The 21013-nt window shown below is 38.4% G+C and overlaps 2 protein-coding genes across 6 annotated transcripts in view; one reads left to right on the forward strand and one right to left on the reverse strand.

Moving 5' to 3' along the window:
• Nucleotides 1-11455, forward strand: part of dnc (phosphodiesterase dunce) — a 141572-nt gene extending 130117 nt beyond the window's left edge. For all 5 annotated transcript variants that reach the window (XM_011642259.3, XM_089074534.1, XM_011642260.3 and 2 more), the window contains 5 exons: nucleotides 634-727; nucleotides 1906-2135; nucleotides 6335-6598; nucleotides 6830-6929; nucleotides 7105-11455. In XM_011642259.3, coding sequence (XP_011640561.2) covers nucleotides 634-727; nucleotides 1906-2135; nucleotides 6335-6598; nucleotides 6830-6929; nucleotides 7105-7913 — 1497 coding nt within the window. In that variant the 3' untranslated portion in view covers nucleotides 7914-11455. The remainder of the gene's footprint in view (nucleotides 1-633; nucleotides 728-1905; nucleotides 2136-6334; nucleotides 6599-6829; nucleotides 6930-7104) is intronic.
• A 3480-nt stretch (nucleotides 11456-14935) lies between these two features.
• Nucleotides 14936-21013, reverse strand: part of LOC105429350 (uncharacterized) — a 225331-nt gene continuing 219253 nt past the window's right edge. The window contains exons 11-12 of the mRNA XM_089074417.1: nucleotides 17791-17994; nucleotides 14936-17321 (exon numbers count right to left, since the gene is read on the reverse strand). Coding sequence (XP_088930543.1) covers nucleotides 17215-17321; nucleotides 17791-17994 — 311 coding nt within the window. The 3' untranslated portion in view covers nucleotides 14936-17214. The remainder of the gene's footprint in view (nucleotides 17322-17790; nucleotides 17995-21013) is intronic.

Genomic DNA, 21013 nt, shown 5'->3' on the forward strand with positions numbered 1-21013 from the left:
TACACACGCGAATAAAGTGTGTAAATATTCCCGCGAGGAGATAAGGGCTGAGAATAGCGCACGAGAATGGTACGGGAGAGAATGTCCCGTGGGAGAAGATTCCATCGGTTTTTCTTGGCAGACTACTCGTGTAACCCTGTTTCCTCCCTTGGCACGACTCTTCGAGTCCCTCCTCTCCCTCGCGGGTGTCCCTCTCTCCTTTAACTTCTGATCCCAGTCCTCGCCGTATTATCTCCGCGCGAAAGACAGATTCGTGAATTTAGGATCCACTAAATCCGCAAAAATGACTTTTTTTCCTATTGCCCTGGCAAATGTGTATCTAGAGTCGATTTAGTAGAGAAGATACTGCGATAGATACTACTCTATTTCACATTAATCTAACCTAATGGTATTTACTAAATCACGTAAAATAATAATGTACATTCGATGGTATGAAATATCTGAATATTATAATAATAATAATAATAATATGAATGTATAATTAATTATATGTATAATTAATTTTACTACAAAGTAATTTATGAATGCAATTAATGATCTATTATAAGCTAATATGATAATTCGTGAAGCATTACACATTCATGATTGCTCTCCTCGATTGTACTCTAATAATCGACTTTTTTCTGATTGCAGTTCAAGAGAATGTTAAACAAGGAGCTGTCGCATTTCTCGGAATCGTCCAAGTCTGGGAATCAGATCTCGGAATATATCTGCAGCACTTTCCTCGGTAAGTGAAGCGTTTTACTTACTGGATCTCGTCGGAATTACTATAATAACTACAAATTACAAGTTTGTACGTAAAATAGGAATTGACGTATATCGTTCCCTTCTTCCCGCAAAAAAACTGCCTTTTCGTGGAGAACTGAAAAGAAATTCGCGAGACTGCTAACGAGGTCATCGCCGGAAGCGAGTTTATGGGTGCAATAAAACGAGCGCTCTTACGCATTAAAAGCCCTTGAAAGATCGTAGCCGGTATCGCGACCATTCATTCTGGTTAATTCGAATGCTTTGTTCCGAATGAAAGATCGATTGTAGTCGCGAGAGGTTTATAATCGGCGTGAAAAGGCACTTTTGAATTCGGAGGCATCCGGCGAAAGAAATGTAAAAAGACCATGATGATTTCTTAAAAAGATATCATCGATGAGTCGTTTCAGCGAAAATAATATTTCTATCTGAATAGCCTTTAAAATTAAGCTTGTCTTATGGCGCTTCAAAATTCGTTTACGACGTGCTATAATATTGTTACGTAGGTTCATAATCAATTTCGCTCCGTCGAAATTGAGTTATCGAAAGTAATATATTGACGATGGGCGAAAGTTTTTTTTCTTTTTTTTTCAGAATTATCGCAAAATGACGCGAGAGGAAATGTTCTCATGAATTATAAGTAATACTATTCAAACGCGCAATATTATCTGTACCTCGGCCAAAAATAATTTTTTTTAACGTTGTCACGACGTTGTCATGAGACGAGTTATGGTCGAGTTATGAAGTTTATCGGTCGATCTAGCTACAAATACCGTGTGATAAACGAAATCTACAATCAGAGACACAAAGTGCAGATGCATTGTTGTTTTAACGATGCATTCAAGTGCAACGAATACGACAATCGCGCGGTTCAGGGACGAGCGCAATCTTATTTCTTTCTTTTTCTTTTTTTTTTTTTTGACAGTCTAATTGTGTAAATCCTAACAATTTTTTATCATTATGTACGTCGTAATATCGATAAGTAATATTTAAAAATGGAAGGTATATTTACATAAAATATCCATTATGAACGTCTATTATTATATTGTTTGTCTCAATGGAATCGAAATTTCACCTTTTTTTTCTCGTTTCGATGTCAATCGGTTAATTAATCGCTTTTATTATTACTTATTATTCACTTACGTCACTGTTCGCACGCAGACAAGCAGCAGGAGCTGGATTTGCCGTCTTTGCGAATCGAGGATGCGGTCGCCGCGGCGGGTAGCATGGACGCGCGGGCGGCGAAGAAGAAGGACCGGGTACAAAGGGGCCCCGCCGCCATGTCACACATCAGCGGCGTGAAACGGCCGTTGACACACACTAACAGCTTCACCGGGGAACGCGTGCCGCTCCACGGGGTGGAAACGCCGCACGAGGAGGAGCTCGGCAAGGTGAGCCTTTGACCTTTGGCGTTTCGGCTACCGCCGATAAATTGCCGTCAGGCTCGGCCTTTACGCGCGTCATCACTCACGCGTCGCGGTTGGGCTCCGAAAATCGCAGAACTCGTAGTGTAAACGGAGCATCGTTCCGGAAAAATAAAAAGCCCAGTTTAATCGCTGCGAAAATACACATCGCGCGAAAACAATATCGTAATTATATCGGAAAGACATTGTTGCGGCGCGTTGTTTCGCTGCAATGTTATTACAATGTTTTTATTTCGGGTCTCCATTCGGAAAATGTGAAGAAAATAACATCATGTGTTTCGCGGAAAGAGAGAGAGAGAAACGGAGGAATGAAAATTTACAAAATTCAAACAACTTGCCAAGAATTATTTGCCATTTCGTAAGAGCGGGTGTACCGAATAGATGAAAATACGTGAATATCACGCGTCGATTAGATGATTAATGTCACTTTTTATTTACCCGCGAGTATTTATGACGCGATCAACTTACGTTTTTCGTGTAAGCGTAAAACAATTCACAAGCGTCTTATTAAGATGTAAATATGACGAATGATCAATGATCAATAATCCATCTTATGGATACATGCTTGATTTCATTGAGATCGATTACGCTCATGAGTCATCTTTGACAAATGTCAAATTTGTCAAAGCAGGTAGTAATGTGGCATTTCGATAGGATTTATATACCAAAATGATACTCACGTGCCGATACTAAACTGATTACGAACTTCAATAGAATCGAAATTTATTTGATTGTATGATCATTAATTGCAACCTAACGAGAGAGCGGCACGTGTAATCCGTGTTACATATCGATAATATGACTGTAAAATAGAAAAACTGGCACGATTGTATGTTAATGATAAGTTGATAATTATTGTGTTTTAATACGATTACGACGATAATTACTTTTAATACGATTATGCTTAACAATTAGCTTGATAATTGCAAAAGCTTCATTTAGTTATGAGGTAAAGAATGAATTTTCAATAATGGATGCCGTAATAACTAAACAGTAATCGTATTATAATATTGCGCAATATGTAATTATTAACAATCTTTCAGGTTTTGGAAAACTTTATGATCAAAGATACCGAAATCAAAATCTATATCGAATCAAACGTATCGTTTTTTTTTATTAATAAATAAATAGAATTATTCCTTAATTTTTAAGAAATGTGTTAGTCTTGTAGAACAATTCGATCGGTTGACATCGTGTGAAACTTGTTTTATATGAATAAATAATAAATGACTACTGTTGTTCTCCAACCGAAATGACAATTTTTTAAATTTATAATTAAATGATTAGACATCACATAGGAAAATTTGTTGTATCAGTAATTTATTTATTCTCGCGACACTTTTTCACAAAAATATCTGTGTATCTGTAATTTAACTACGCAGCACATTTTTAACACGGGTACTTTTTTATCTTACGAAAAAATGATATAAAAAAATATATTAAAGTTAATTTAACAGAAAATAAAATAGCGTTTTAATATTTACGTATCTTCGGTCAGAACAGACTCCTGGGTGGTATCTCGTATCTCGCGAGGTCATCTCTGGATTAGCGGAACGATCTACTAAATATATACTAAAGGTTTCTCGTTTCCACTCTTCCACGAAGAGTTTCCATTTGGCGAATTTATCGCGATGACGATCTCGTCTATGATCCCGTTTATTGTTTCTTTCCGTTCTTTTGATCCGCGCGCGATATTGACGCAGATTCCATCGCATCCGAGAATTCCCCGAACGTTTCTGGCTTTCATCCGCGTCCGCCTATGGATATTTACCTATGGATATCTGCGCGATACTATATCTATATCTGTTATATCACGATCACTACGTTTTCGGGAAAGTCCAACGTGACATCCTCAATATATGCATCCTACGCTGATCAAACTTTTATTAAAGGAATTCCCGATTTTACGACGGCATTAACGTGTCATCACACGGCGATAAAGAGAAAATACGGAAGGAGAGAGAAGGAGCGAGAAAGAGAGAGAGAGAGAGAGAGAGAGAGAGAGAAAGAGAGATATTAGACCGGATTAACGGCACAGCCGTATAATCTCGCGGATTGGAGAGATTATGAAAGAGCGAGCTTTAGCGATCAGCAATTAAAATGCTCCGTGCGAAACTTGCGCTGCATCACTAACCGTGCCGAGTGTATATTAACCGATGTTGATGATGCTCTGAACTTTCGTCACGTTTTCCATATGCATATCCGGAGAATCATATTTTGTTCCCTTTAGAAAAGCGTTATGGTCTGTCGGGGTAATTTAAAATTCGCAGTTTTGTAACTCGCAATATGTATATACGTATATGGGCGTATGATTCGAGTGCTGAATGTATATTCGAGTTTATTCGTTATATTACGGAAAATCCCAGGGGTAAATGCCGGCCACTCTTTCCCTCTCTCTGTTTCTTTCTCTCTCTCTCTCTCTCTCTCTCTCTCTCTCTCTCTCTCTCTCTCTCTCTCTCTCTCTCTAAACCGTTGCGACTGAATCCTACCGCCAGGGTAATATTAAAGAATAATGATTGTTTTTAATGTCAAGGTGTCACCCAGGTCGGGGCGATAAAGCTTAATTGGTTTCGGCAAGTTGAAACTCGAACGTGACTCCAACGAGTCCGACGCACGATGACGCATTTGACGTATTTCTCATTTTACGCGAGACTTTAATGCGAGGTTTTAGAGAGAATCTGATTTAACGGTTCGATTCGTTACGTACGTATCACCGTGAGAACTTATTAACTTTTGTGTGTAAGTATTTCGCTGAAACGCACGTCAGAGGATACTTTCCCGATGTATGGCATATCATATCGCGCGTTGGTGTCTCCTCCCCGTTTCCTCTTTATTTAATTGCAAGCTTATCTCGCGCTCGGCGCGGTGAGTACGTGACGGCTGGCGCGTACAGGTGACAGATAGAATTTTTAGAAAGCAGAAACGTTTGCCCTGTGGCGGACGATTCACACGGCCGATCGCAAGGCCGCGGTTGTATTTTAACCGGTATACAGGCGGCAGAAACATTTGGGCCGAGGCCGCGCGACTTCGATAACCTGAATAGCTCGTCGCCCGATTAGCGACGCGCATCTTTTTTTCCTCCACGAAGACGAGAAAGAGAAACTAATTTTTCGGCACCTCGACGAATCGTGATCTCGGCGTCGTCACCCACCGTGACCTAAAATGAGATTTTGAGGAATGTCTCAAGGCATTGTGCTCTTCGATTGCGACATACGAAGTCGAAAGCTTCATTTTGTTGTCTTTCTTCCGTTGAAAGATACAATCCGTAATTCCAATCGGCGAAGCGACACTTTAGGGAGGAATAATTTCAACGTTGCCTCCCCCCCCCCCCGTCCCTTCCCGTACATCCTCTTAGAAAACTTTACTTCTGAGAAAGTAAGCGGTGAAAGGCCATCCTTCCATTATGCAAATCGAGGTAAATTTTCTTAATGAAAAAGAAGAAAGGACAGGAACCGGGTGTATTAAGCGCCGCGGATGTTCTGCATATTAATCGGATTTCTCATAGAGAGAGAGACCGTTGGCGATACACTCGCCAAATTTAAATGCGACGCGAACGTTATCTTAGATGGCTACGTGATTCTGCAGGCTCTCCGAGACTTCGAGACCCATTTTTATACCCACGCAATTATGATTCAACCGTCTCAGAAATGCGTCGGAGCTGCTTTATTTGGTGTCCGATTTTAACGTTTCTCACATATGTTGTATTTGTTTCCGGGGACGAGGCTGCTATTAACAAAACCAAATGGTCAAAGCCAATGTTGTTATTCAATCACGATTTAATGATATTTACAAACGAGTTGTATGCAGTTCTTAAACTTCTTAAATCAAAGTTTTATTTGCAAATAATATATGAGGCTACATCATTATCCGTGAATAATGAGTACCGCACATGACCCCTCGACGATAAGAGGACCTTCACTATCTATATTCCTCAAGACACACATCGTATTCTTTCGCTTAACGAATCGTTACAAGACGCATTTCTGCTCATAATTAATATCTACGCCGCGATATAGTGATTGAACAATAATAATAATATCTCTCTCTCTCTCTCTCTCTCTCTCTCTCTCGATATCACTTTGAAGTAAAATATTTAATTAATTATACATTATACACGGCGCCATTGTAACACGATTGAAAATATTTTTTTTTCTAATTATTTACAGTTGCTCTCGGACATCGATAAGTGGGGTATCGACATCTTCAGGATAGGCGAGCTTAGTAACAATCGGCCCCTCACCTGCGTGGCGTACACGGCCTTCCAGAGTCGAGATCTGCTCAAATCGCTGGCGATACCGCCCAAGACCTTTGTTACCTTCATGATGACCCTAGAGGATCATTATGTGAAGGATAATCCCTTCCACAATAGCCTCCACGCAGCCGATGTGACCCAATCTACTCACACACTGCTCAACACGCCCGCACTCGAGGTTTGTATATACAAGCGATGTGTACATATCTTTCTTATACAATGTCATTTTTTTGTCTTTTCGCGCGTTAGAGCTAAATCACACAGGGACGATAAGCTCTTTACAAATATCCCGTTGACGAATATAAGATGCTTATATTGAAAGGAAAAATTAAAATGTCGGAAAAACGAGGAAAGATATTTTCTCCGATAATCATCATAAATGTTACATTCTTTATCAATTTTGTTACAGTCCGTGTTCACACCGTTGGAGATCACCGCCGCATTATTCGCGGCTTCCATCCATGATGTAGATCATCCCGGACTTACCAATCAGTTCCTCATTAATTCAAGTAAGTATCGACGGCATCATTGAAAATTTATATTTTACGAAATAGAATTTGTTACTCGACGCTGCTCTAAATACTCACGTTTTAAATAATATGTTGCATTTAATAAAAAGAAAGGATATGTCTTATATTTCCCAATGATTAGGAAATTAAACGAGTTCTTTTCTTTTCTTTTCAGGCTCCGAGCTCGCGCTGATGTACAATGACGAGTCGGTGTTAGAGAATCATCACTTGGCAGTCGCGTTCAAGCTTCTGCAAAACGAGGGCTGCGACATATTCGTGAACATGACGAAGAAGCAGCGCCAGACGCTGCGAAAGATGGTGATCGACATGGTCCTTTCGACGGACATGTCGAAGCACATGTCGCTACTGGCTGATCTGAAGACCATGGTGGAGACGAAGAAGGTCGCCGGTTCCGGTGTGCTGTTGCTCGACAATTATACCGATCGCATCCAGGTACTGGAAAACCTGGTGCACTGCGCCGATCTGTCCAACCCGACGAAACCGTTGCCTCTTTACCGACGATGGGTAGGCTTGCTGATGGAGGAGTTCTTCCTGCAAGGCGATCGCGAGCGGGAACAAAATATGGACATCAGTCCGATGTGCGATCGGCACAACGCCACCGTCGAGAAGACGCAGGTCGGCTTCATCGACTTTATCGTGCATCCGCTCTGGGAGACTTGGGCAGATCTGGTACATCCGGACGCACAAGAAATTCTGGATACCCTCGAGGAGAATCGCAGCTGGTATCAGTCGATGATACCACCGTCACCGCCGTCCGATGACCAGCAACAATCAGCGGCAAACGAGAATCAGCAACAGCAAGATAGGATACATTTCCAAGTGACATTGGAGGAGGGCGATGAAACCGGCGAGGCGGTAGAGGGTGGCGATTCTGGCGGCGGCAACGGCGGCGGTGGCGGCGAGTTCTCCAGCGAGGACCCGGGCGGTGAGACGGAGGAGAACGCCACGGAGGCTGGGATGTGACGGAGGCTCGCCGGTATTTGTAGGAAGCTCCATGAGAAGGTACAACAGAGTTGGTGGCGAGTGCGTCAGTGACACTCGCACCTAGCCGCGCCTAGTCGCCGGTCCTTTTGTATCGATCTATGCCATGTCGGCTGGACCACGAGGGAGGACGATTGAGATGACGGGAACCGTCTCGATCGAGCGGCAATAGAGATAACGTTCCGACGACGACGGAACTATTGTTCGCGAGATGCGAAGACGCTGCGACGGGATCGCTGCGTTTCGGCTGGACCGAGACAAGCGGCGCGAGTGCGAGATGAGGACGTTTTGTCGTCGTTACCGTCGTCGTCGTCATCGTTTCAGTTTCGTCTCCGCGTTTCGTCTCATTGAATTCTATCAAGCCGGAGGGGTGAATCTCTCTTCACAAAGTACCTGCGCAAATGAAAGCGGCAACTGCATGTTTGCTATGTCGAGTGGGTGACAAAATATTTTTCTTTTTTTTTTTTCATTTTACACACACGCACTCTTCGAAGATGATGACGATTGGTGCACGATGATCGTTCACCGGTGTACCAGTTGCCATCTTTTTCAATGAATACAACGTTATATCGCCGTCGAAGGCTGGAGGAAACCTCTCTTCCAGGACATGCAGAATCCTCAACAACATATCAGCAGTGTACGATATATTATGGATTCTAGCTGATTGCGTATTAGCGATACTTCCGAGCAGATCTCTGTCTTCTTCTTGGACATTTTGAACGTCGCGCGGAAATTATCGGTACACGTTTGAACCAGGTTTGAGCCACGTTTGAGACTTATATTTGCGTACGACGGAAGTTTATCAGTTTGTTTCTAATTTTTGCGTTACAATGTAATGTCGCGTCGTAAGCTCAATAACGCGTTGCATTTTCGTGAACTAATTTTTCGCGAATGATCGAAATGGTCGTTTTCGCATCAGTCGATGTTCAAAACCACATCCGCGACGTCGATTGCGGATCGAGATTGATTTAGCGCACGTTACTCGAAATGCACGCTATATATCGGGAAGGAATAGTCAAATCGGGAAAACAATTAAACGGAAAGGATACTCAGTTGCAGTTAGGCACGTTCATCCTTTTAGTTCTTCGACGGTTATTCGGTAGTCATCTACTTATCGGTAATAGAAAAAGGATACCTGTCTTTAATCGTAAGATTTTGTCATGTTCGCTTCGTAGACGTAGACAAGTTCGTAATTGAATTGTTCGTAAAAATGGAAAACGAGAATTCAGAAGTAGCCGCGTGTCTATAAAGGAGATGCTAGGAGCAAACACGTAGAGTATTACTCGCCGTCTGTATGAATTCGGCGAAAAGAGCGAGGGAGTGATCCGCTTCTTTTTCCCATATTATACGGTCGGCGGGGGAGTACCGAGCAGCAGAACGGGTGGAGTGGGAGGGGAGCATTAAGAATAAGGGTACAATTAATTTTAATACACAACTATGTCGAGAGCTGGCCTTTTAAAGTTTGTATTAAAATTAATTACCATAGCCGTGAGACGCTTTCTTGCGATATATACAATACACATATACATACAACATACGCACAACTTACACATACACACAGACACACCAACACGCATGTATACAAACGCAATACGTACAACTACATGCGAGCGGGGATGTATATCGATAGATGTCTTTAACCAAAGAGTAATATAAGTGATTGTTAAGTCGATTGCCGAGCGTGCCGTTCACCAATACGTCTTCTGACAATGAATATTCCGGCGACAATAGGTGTATAACATTTTGAAATTTTATTTGGAACAACAGAGAGAGAGAGAGAGAGAGAGAGAAAGAGAGAGAGAGAGAGAGAGAGAGAGGGAAAGACGTGTATCTCTTACGAATGTCTGTGAATCGTTCAAATTTGCAAATTCATTTGCGATGTTTAAAACGCAATCGCAATCTGAATAGACTCGAAAGGCGCGCTGGTAAGCGCCGAGTTATTAGTCACTGTATTTTTTTAATATAAAAATTGTCGGTATATCTCGAGGATTTTCCTTTTTCCTTCCTTAAATTATGTGTCGCATCGTGAAAAATCTTTTAAGGGAGGCAGAACAGAATCGCTCGTATTGGTGAAACGGCGACAATTGCGCGCCTCGATGATATCAGGGAAATGAATGGAACACGTCATTTAGCGACCGATGGGGCGAGTGTATCGAAGATCAGCCTAAAAACAAAATTAACGTTTCACTATTACTCTAAGTCGTAAGCTTGCCATCGCGACTGCGCGAAGTAGGAAAAAAAAAAAAACAAATTTGGCGGGCGAGTCTGATTGTGATGACATGCGTAAGCGACCGGTAGGCTCGGGCTCATAACATCGTAATCATACATTTCTTAATCACGTTAAGGGAATTTACCTAAAAGTCGCATAACAAAAACATGAAAAACGAAAAAAAAAAAAAAATGGAAAAAAATACTACGGAGAAAGCAAAATCTCTATGTGTGTTGTAGACAATGATCTAGTGAGTGTTTTGGTGCTGGCCACCAAGCTTAGTGTGTAAGAAAAACTCCGAGGTTCACGAGAGTCCGCGACTGCATTAAGTCGAGAGAAGGGGGAATTAACTTAAACGAAGTTTTTAGGGCGTAAGCAACGAGGTTATAATAATAATAATAATAATAATAATAATAATAATAATATTAATAATTAATGATAATAATCATAATATTAACAGTAATAATAACGATAAGCGCGATAAGAGAGATACTGATTTATTAATTAATGTTAACGGTAACACTCGCTGCGCGAATGAACGTAATTGAGATCACGTTTGCTTCAGCCGTCGAGGCGACGTTGTAGAAAGAGAGTAAAAAGAAGGAGGCGAAAAAGGAGAAGAAGAGGAAGGAAGACGATAAAGTGTTATTGTCGATGATGATGTACCTCTGCACTGATGCCCAGTTTGAAACTCGGCGAAAGTATTCGATCAGACGGCGATCTTCTAATTATTTAGCGCGAGTGCGTCTTTGATTGTATTCTGGCGTGAACGAGCGGAAACGCACTCCGTTCTTTCTTTCCGTAAACATTTTTTCTTGTCGCTCGTCTCGATGGATCTCGCGAGTGTGTGTGTGTGTGTGTGCGCGCGCGCGCGCGCAGGTACAAAAATAAAAGAAATAAAAAAACGCCACAAAACACGATTTGTCATACTATCTTATTAACGTCATTGCGACTTGTCATACTTCTAGAGCGTCGTTGTTGGAGTGCGAGGAAAATGTCCTCTCTAACACATACAATCTGCCAGTCGCTCGCTAGAGAGTTTGAAAAGAAAAAAAAAAAAAAATAGTGAAAAGATCGAAAAGCAAAATACAGAATTAGAAATTTCGATTCGATGATGATTTACAAGTATTACAAGTCGCGATGATTTAATGAGATGTGTAATAATATTTAGTAATAATAGATTGATAATGATGATGAAATAAGGAGAGAAAAATAAAAATACCTGTTTGATTGCTGGACAGTTAAATGAATGTATTAATATCGTGTAATCGTCGTACGAGATATATGTGTAATAAAACATATTTATTGTCGGAAATCTCGATCTTTCTTTTCTTCAACCCAATCAAGTCACCAATAGCCTCTTTAAAAAATTTATATAGACATTACAAAAATAATTGATATGACTTATTCACGTAACTATGTAACTATACTATTATTAAACAACAGAATTATCATATTATAATAATTATTATTATTAAATAATAAAAATTTTAGTTGAATTCAATTGCTAGTATAAAAATAATTCTTTACTCAATCTGTAACTGAATAAAACAAGAACAAGGAGATAGACAGATGGATAGAGTAAAAACACCATGAGGTTGTCTTAATTATTTGTAAATATATTATTAAGTATAACATCTATAATATAATAATGTAATAATGAAAAACCATTTACATTAATAGGTATCATTTACATTAATAGGTAATATTTTAATTCAATAGTAAAACACTCAGTTATGTATAGATTCTCGATAGCTTTCAAGCGTGATGAACTTTTAGAGTAGTAATAGTAGTAGTACCATCAGATCGCGCGTGTTACACGGTGCAGAATGTTTTCCGTTGTTTCCTGTCCGTAGTTTTTTTTTTTTTTTTTCTCCTATCAATAATACATATAATAGTTTTTGTCAGCGCCGCTCCACCCCTTTCCTCCTTCCTCCTAACTTCTCACTTGATAATCCATACGCTGCGGCCATACACGCACATACAGACACGCAGGATAAAGCCGGTCAATTCTCCGACGAGTAGGCTTTACATCATGCGACATCGTTCCTAAGATCTAGCGTCTCGTTATCGCGGGATGTGTTACACGATGCGATAACGCTGCGCGCAATTCAGCCGTTTTTCAGGGCAGTGCACCTCGACGAGGATATCGACGTCGCGAATCCTAGCGGAAAGAGGAAGCCTCGACACGTACGGATTCACGCTAAATAAAAGTTTCTCTCGCGAAATAAGTCAAACTTCTCCCGACAAGTGTATATACCTGAGTGCACTGGCTCGAGAATGAAAATGCCGACAGGAGAAATTCGTCGTCCGCGATTTTCGCGGGTGGGAGAGGGGGGGGGGAGGGAGAGGGGATCAATTCGATCGCGCGCTCGTGTACGGTGATCAACAGCGCTCTGTCGTCGTGGATTTGTCGTTCATGAAGATCGATTAAAATTACCAAGTTAAGACTTAGCTAAGAGACTTAGAGACGGTAATAGTCGTTGTGTCGTGCCCTACAGGTAGTGACGTGTGCGCGTGTTCGATTACACTGTTATAAGGAGAGCGGGAAGAAATCCTCCCGCGTTTTTTTTTTTTTTTTTTTTACGTTATAAACTTCTGGATTATTTAACCGCTTAGCTCTTTATCCGCCACTTAGCTCGCCCTCGTGCGCCGGATGATATCGAGGCATTCTTATCTCCCGTGACAATATATATTGTACGTTCCGCTTGTCGTCGTTTCGTCATAAATCTCTCTTGAATCTCTTCGTCACTCGCGAAGTGCGAAGTGAAAAAAAAATAGACAGAAAAAGAAGACGAAATGATAAAAAAAAAAAAAAAAAGGGTAAAAACCCTTGCGACACGCATCTGACTCAAAAGTTTAAAACCGGTCTATCTCGACGCGAAAATTCGAATGTTATTACATGGTGACAGAGAGGCAACTCAATAGCGATTGCGGGTGCACCTACATGAATTACGTTAGTTATAAGAACAGAGCTTAACCTCGTCGATGCGGTCGCACCGCACCGGTTCAACTTCACAACAATAAAAACATAGTATATATATATATATATATATATATATATATATATATATATATATATATTTATATATATATTATTTTTTTTCACAATATAATTTATCTTTAAATATTTCTGTATATTTTGTATAACTATGTAACCTTCGATATAAATACCCTGAAATCTACACTCTCGCGATCACTATCATAAAATTGAATTCAGCTCGCTCCAGCTCGCTCTTTTTCCTCCCGCCTCTCTTCTTCCTCTTTTTACAGCGAATATCTTTTCGTGTCGACGTGCACGACGCGAGATTACGCTCGATCGTGCTCGCCGGTATTCGAATCCTTTAAAGTCTACTATATACAAGTAATTTCCCGCAGCCTTCGATCCTGAATGATGTGACCTAAATGATGGTCCGCAAAACGCATATTTCATATTTAATGATACTAGCTAGTTCGTAGTACAGAATAATTGACAGAAAACAGAACGTAAAGTACATAAAGAGAGAGAGAGAGAGAGAGAGAGAGAGAGAGAGAGAGAGAGAGAGAGAGATCACAGTTGTCCAAGTAAATATAACAACTGTATCTTTATAGTGAGAACAATCGGCATTTTGCAATCATCAATAACGTTTCTTGCAAAATTTCACACGCGAATTCAAATTGAGTAATTAAGAACATGAATAATCATTGTCGAACAAATCATTAATAATACACTGTAATTCTTTACTGTAAGAAAAGAATTGAGAGAAGTGAGCTTCTCTCGTATATAGCGGACCATCTATAAAGGATTACGTTGAGAAGAAATCGAACGCTGAATCGGTACTTTATCTTCGATCGTCGACTATATATATTCTTATCATTCCCTACATTTTGTTCAGTTTATCTAATAGTGTACAATTTATAGCCAACATCGAATTGTTGCGTAATATATTTATATATTTATACTTGTTGCGTATTTATATCTAACTGCTCAAGTATATGTGTGTATAATCGATTGATAGGCGGTCGAATACCGTTTACGCCCTCCGCCTTGCGATCAGAAAAATTTTAAGTAAAATAGCTCGAATAAAAAATATGTTTATTTTGTCGACATGTTGGTTTCTGTCAGAGGATCGTATCAAACGATCGCACTGTCGTCCTTTCTCATAAGACTTTCTTTTTTTTTTTTCTATACAATAACGCTGTAAAATATATTTAACAAAATTCAATTAGCTTAAAATTAAACAATTAATTATTTGCTTAAAATTGCGTAATTATTTCGATCAAGGGAGCCAATCCTCCATCATTTTGACATATATTGTTAAGATTCTGATTCTGAGCATCATTCCAAAGATTTTAGTTAATTGTTTATTAAAAAGTTATTAACAACAGAAATTGTTTCGATTTAACTAACACTCTTAATCGAAATAATTATCCTATTTTAACAATTTCAAATTCTTTTATTTTACAAAGAGAGATCTGAATATTAATTATTATTATATCGCACACATAAACTATTGCCTATTTTTTTTCTCGATAGCGATATGTTGCAATGATCTTCCGTCACGTGATCATTTGATAATTAAATTGAATAATATTATTTCTAAATTGCACTTCTTTCCTTATCTTATGTCTTCAACATTTCGATTAGCGTCGCGTAGAATCATTAAAAAAGATTCTGATTGAATTAAATTAATTAATTCAACATTCATTCAAGAACTTTTAAATTCTTCAAAATTATATCTCTCTCAGTTTTTTCACTAGCGTAATAATTCTGTTCGAGCATTAGATTAATCGAATTAATCGTTTGTTCTATTTATGTTGCGTTATGTTGTTTTGGCTGTTACTTTTATATCCTTTTTAACAAAGAAAATGGATGGCAGTGATATTTCATACTTTTCTCAGATTGTTACCATCTCAAATCTTTATATGCTGCAAGTTTCTCGATCACTTTACAGAAATTCTCAATGGCGTACAGCAGATATATTCGACCTCACATTCATCGCACGAGGATTAAAGTTCAATGGCGGATCAGTATAATTTTTACAGAGTGCTTACAGGCTAAACGCTCCCTCGGTAAATATCTCTCCCGCGAGGTGTACAAAAGAAAGCGAGGAATTTTTTTTTTTTTTTTTTAGGAGCAAAGAGATCGTTTTCTCGTTATTCTGCCTTACAGTACTAACAGCGATAGTAGTAATAATTACAGTAATAATCGTTCGTTATGGTTTCTCTCTTTTTACAGCGGCTCCTTCTTCTGCTCCACGGCAAAGAGCGATTCGTGCCACGAAGCTTTCAACGGAAATGCGTATAATTACAGGTTTGGACGTGGCAGTTCTCTTATTCTTTCCTAAGTAAGTACATGTTTCGCTCGTCGCACTAAGAAGCGTCGAACGCATTCCAGCGAATGTGGCAATGAATGGCGAAGCTACTTCTAAATAATTACAGATTTATCACTTTCTCTCTCTCTCTCTCTCTCTCTCTCTCTCTCTCTCTCGTCCTTCTCTCTTTTTCTCTCTCTTTCTCCCTTTCATTCTCACATTTGTTCTTTCTTTTTCTCTCTTTTTCTTTTTATCTTTCTCTCACTTTTACACCCTCTCGATCTATGAGCAACGCTCATTTCATATAATATTGGCCCCAGCACCCTTATTATTTTCTTTTACTATTATATCATCTCACGCGACGACTAGTGTAAATATTAGGAATTTGCATAGCATTTTCGAGTGGAATCAGTATTGGATAATTTACAAAAAAGTTTTTTTTTTTTTTCAATGAAAATGTAATAATTTGTGTAAATGTACTCGATAAAAGGACGTGTTTAATATTTAGCTATTGTAATACAAAATTATAAACAAGAGATGAAATACAATAATCGGAGAATCAAATAAAGCAAGGAAATTGCAATTGCGCTTTAATGATATATGAATGCGAATATATATAGAAGTTGACGTAATAAATAAATGCATTCCGAAATTTCGTAATGAGAGGCGCTTATAAACGATAAAAGAGCCTGAACGAGTCGTCCATTATTTTCAACCTCGTGGAACTAGTGGCTCTTTTCGCAAAACTGAATGTGTCAATAAGTCGTCGTTGGGTTCCTCACATCTTCAAAGGCAAACGTACACTATTATGCAGTAAAACGCAAATCCACGTCGATTCTACGTACGAAGACATCCGCCACGCAATACGCTTTCATTCCGCAATGTTCTTCGCCTTCTTACCGAGAGAAACGTAACAAGTTTCCCGAAATACGAAGGCGATGCAAAAGAAACTTATTTGAATAAAATAAACACGATATATTTTCATGCTTCATAATCACAATAGTTAGGGGTTTTAATTACAAAATAACTTCTGCAATTGCATTCATATACCGTTTAAGTGAGAGAAAGAAATATTTTGCAGCTGCTGTATGCAAGATTTTCTTGCAGTAATGAAGTTTTTATGAAATTATAATAATAAAGAGTAAAAAATATTATTTGTTAATTTTAGTCTTGCAGTAATAAATAATTTAATTATTTACTGCAAGACTAAAATTAATAAATAATTTTTTTTTTACTTTTATTATTACAACTTCATAAAAAGATATCGTTATTTTAACAACAGCATTAATGAAACGTCCTTAAATGTGATTATATAATCGCATATAGGTATACGCATCATATTTCTATTTTTTTTTTTGCAATAGTTAAGATTACTCATTTTCCCATAGTATCTTTATTTCGATCGATCTCTCATAGAACAACGTGCGAAGAAACAGCGTGTTTCGTGGAGGCGTCGATTTTTATGTACATTCGGAAAGCCTCGCTTCCGCGACTCTGCCACATTCGCGGGGCTGACACATGCATCTCTATATGTATATATACCTTACCCGTTTCCGACTTGTCTCTTTTATTTTTTTATTTTTTTTTTTTTCTTAATCACTTCACCCATCCCTGCATCACGACGCACGCGCTAGCGCTCACTTATGTCCTAAGATTGATTATTAGTTTACCGCACCGTACGTCATATATAATCACCACAAATGCAATTATTTCGCAATAAAAGTCTTTGTCCTTTCAACTATATAGCCACCGGTGTGTGGCGCGTCCCGGCTCAGTGGCATCACCTCGCGATGTATCTGGCGAGGAGGGTGCCGAAGAGGATGTGGAGGAGAGATATCGGCATCCGAAGCACCCACATGGTCCCCGACGAGACGTCGCCGCATTGAGCTGGAACACAATATTGTAGTTAACAAAACACCAGAAAAAAATGTGCAAAATGTAGACGAGGAAAATAGACTTTATAAGAAAAAAATAGAAATGCATAGAATTGGCAGGATCAGTAATTTCGTCAAGAGAAAACAACTTGATAAACAAAATATTTTCAACTCGATTTTGAAAATTTTCACGAATGAGAGATCACAACATTATTCAATAATTATAATTCACCAAAGTTTTCTCGTTTAACAGAATTGAATTAAAAATAAAATTTTTGTTTTTTTTATAAAATTTTCTCTCGACGAAATTATGTTATCATTAATTCTATATTTCCATCGTTTCTTATTTTCTTCATCTATGTATGTATATCTATATGTAAAACAAAAGGGGGGAAAAGGCGAAACAGTTATTATGAGCAATTTAACAAAGAGCGAAATTCCAAGTGGAATCGCGTGTTACGTTCAGAATGAACAATGCTCACCGTACGACGTGAGGTTCACCTGCCACGAGACTGGGTGGCGATGAGAGGCCCTCGGACAGGAAGCGAGATGGCCCGTCACCGAGAGTTCACGACTTCCTGTCGTCGCGGCGGACGCGCTGTAAACGAGGCAGTAACGTCCGACGTCAGTGCTGGCCACCAAGTAAGCAGTGTCGTTCTCCACCCAAGTTCCGTGGCATAAGTACTCTGAAAACGGCATCAACTGTGTGTGAGCAGAGCGAGAGCTCCGATGAAAAGAGGGGAGGGGGAGAAGATAAAGAAATGGCAGCGTGTTGTTCCGCGGAATATTATTATTATTATTTTTATTTTCAGCGTGCTAAAAAACATCGCGCGCAAAGTCGTATTAAACTTCTCGATTTCTTAAAGTACTGCGAAGCAGAGCGAGATTATGGCCGCCGTAACTTTGGCCACCATGGTATATAGGAAAAGTTTTTTTCAAGACCGTTTAAAGAACCGACGACAATAATATGCTAAACCGCACGGAGCAAATTTGACGGAGCAGATGGAAAAAGGTCATAACTTGTTAATGAGACTTGATATTACCTTCGTCACTGCCCAAGAGCTTGTCCGTCGACTTTAAAAGGGACTGACATCTTTTCTATTTGTGGATATTATCGTGGATTTAAAAAAAAAAAAAGAACAGCTCGTGTATCAAGAAATTTTATAAGACGTTACTTATAACGTCGTTTTCATAATTATAAGAAATGATTATAAAAAAGAAAAAAAACCGTTAAAGAGCAAAAATATCGAATACAAATAAATGAAACCATAATACTTGATATCTGAATTACGTTAATATTCTATTTCGAACGATTAATTGTGAAAACGAATTGTTTCATCGAAATATACGCTTGAATTTATCGCTCGTAACTTTTCACGATGATTTTACTTCATGGGGGACGAGATAACTATAATCCCTCAACCATTCAATTAACGTGTCCGACGAAGGACGGAAAAAAATGCGATTCGATCGCCCGGAAAGCTACTTTTATGTCATCATTTTTACGGCACTTGCTCCTCCGCCTTCCGGCCGTAACAATGCGCGCGAGAACGGAAGAGGAATAAACGAGGGCCGTAAATCCTTCCGACACATCGATATCAGTGATGTTTCGAGCGACGATACCCGATCGTACTTGCGAGATAGTAAGATGAGAATTTACTGCGGCCGCCCGACAGCTCGTGACTTCACGTAAAGAGGAAACGCGAAACCGCGCATCGTGTTCAACGACGGACGGTGGCACCTATCAACCGTAAAAACTAAATGTGGTAAGCGAGACATTGATGTATCAAAATAAATGTAGAATTTTCTACCTGTTGTTCACTGACTACAAATATGATAAATTCTCGAGGAGAATTCGATTTGCCCTCGATAAAAACGCTGATTTTCACGGCAAAAAATTATTATTTTGAACTAGAAGGTGGTTTCTTGTGGATTTTTTGGAAGCTGAAAACGATTTGGCCGCGAGCCAAATTTTTCCAGCGTATCAGCTTTCCAAAATAATTGAGGTTTAACATGCAAAAAAATGGCTTTTTTATGATACTAGACGCTATAGATGCGCGCGCGCTATTTATCTTTTTAAACAAAAGGAGAAAAAACTATGATTATACCCTTACATTATTAAGATACTGACAATATCGACCGCAATAATGATCTATCTGATCTATTCGGTAAATGATGCATGCGTACATTTTCACGGTGGTGGCGTATCGTATTTCATAGCGCTTGTATTACATGTGTTTTTACTCTTTTTTGGGGAGGAAAAAAAAGTGTGAACATCCAAGCAAAAAATGCGCGCAGTGTTTTTTCATGATGCGCACGTACGGATTTTTAAAATGCTATAACTTCTCAAAAAATAGACGTAGGAGCATGAAGTAAAGATGAATCTTTTTCATTTCATGTTCCGCAAATGTTTATGTTGAATAGATACATTCTTATCATGACATATCATATGTATACAGGGTGACCGAATTATGCCAGAATAAAATATAAAATATCTCGTAAACTATTGATTTTTTGACATTTGTACCTTAATATTATTTTTTTATTCAAAATAAATAGAGGAATCATACCAGGTAGTAAAAAATGTATAATCCATTAAAAAAATGGCGACCATAAAAAATTCGACAGTGGCGTCACCTGCAAATAAATCAATATCACAATCATATCCTCCATCCAATACCACAATCATAGCCTCCTCGAAATCCTATCAATTTTTATATGAAACATTTTTTTTTTTTTTAATATATTGTTCAAGAGATATCAAAATGCATTGGCTGCGTTCAGCAGAGAAAGCAGCTTCGCAACTATTGTAAAAATCATTGATATGATTGGTTTTTGCCATAGTTCTTCATGGATCTAATGTATAAACTAATCATATTAAAGGATTTTACGACAGTTGCAAAGCTGCTTTTTCTTCTGAAGCCATCCGTAGCCATCCATTATTTAACTGGGATAATCTGTATCTATAGTAAAAAACCATGTATCTATAGTAAAAAATAAAAGAAACTTATAATACATTGTAATATAGAGAAAAATCATTAATAAAAAAATATTAAAATTTGCAAAAATGTTAAATTTGCATTACGTTTTTTATTCAAAAAAGTATGCATAAGAAACGTAATAAAACGACGCCACTTATATAATTATAATATAACTTATTTATATACTTTACGAGTATATATTACATCCATAATTGATTATAACTATATTACTGAAACTTTAATTATTTTTTTATTTCATAAATTTGATTGTTTAATGTTTACAATCGTGGTTCTGCTCAACTTTTTTAAATTTTCTCTTTCTATTTATTCTTGTTGCTTATATTTCTTGGTACTGCTGTTTTATTTATTAATTAATTTTCTTTTTTCATTTACGTGCGCTGCGTATATGCTATTTATCTTTTTAAACAGAAGCAAAAATTATATAATATTGTTACATTATTAATCCTTTGTTACCATACAATTGTCAAATGGATCTTCGCGATGACAGACGTTCGCGAAGTAAGCACAATGAGAGGTCCAATCGACATCGCAAAAAAACAACAATAACTTCGATATATTTGAGTATCGATGCCTTTTTTAGCATGGATTTGAAGGCTTTTTTTTATAAAAAAGGTTAACGGTAGCTTGAAATTCTGATCAAAAGTTATAATGTATTGCTCATCCTCTATAAAATGTATTTTTTTTAAATTTGATTTTTTATATT

Source organism: Pogonomyrmex barbatus, unplaced genomic scaffold (genome assembly GCF_055798465.1).
Source record: "Pogonomyrmex barbatus isolate J1 unplaced genomic scaffold, ASM5579846v1 scaffold17, whole genome shotgun sequence".
Taxonomy (NCBI): Eukaryota; Metazoa; Arthropoda; class Insecta; order Hymenoptera; family Formicidae; genus Pogonomyrmex; species Pogonomyrmex barbatus.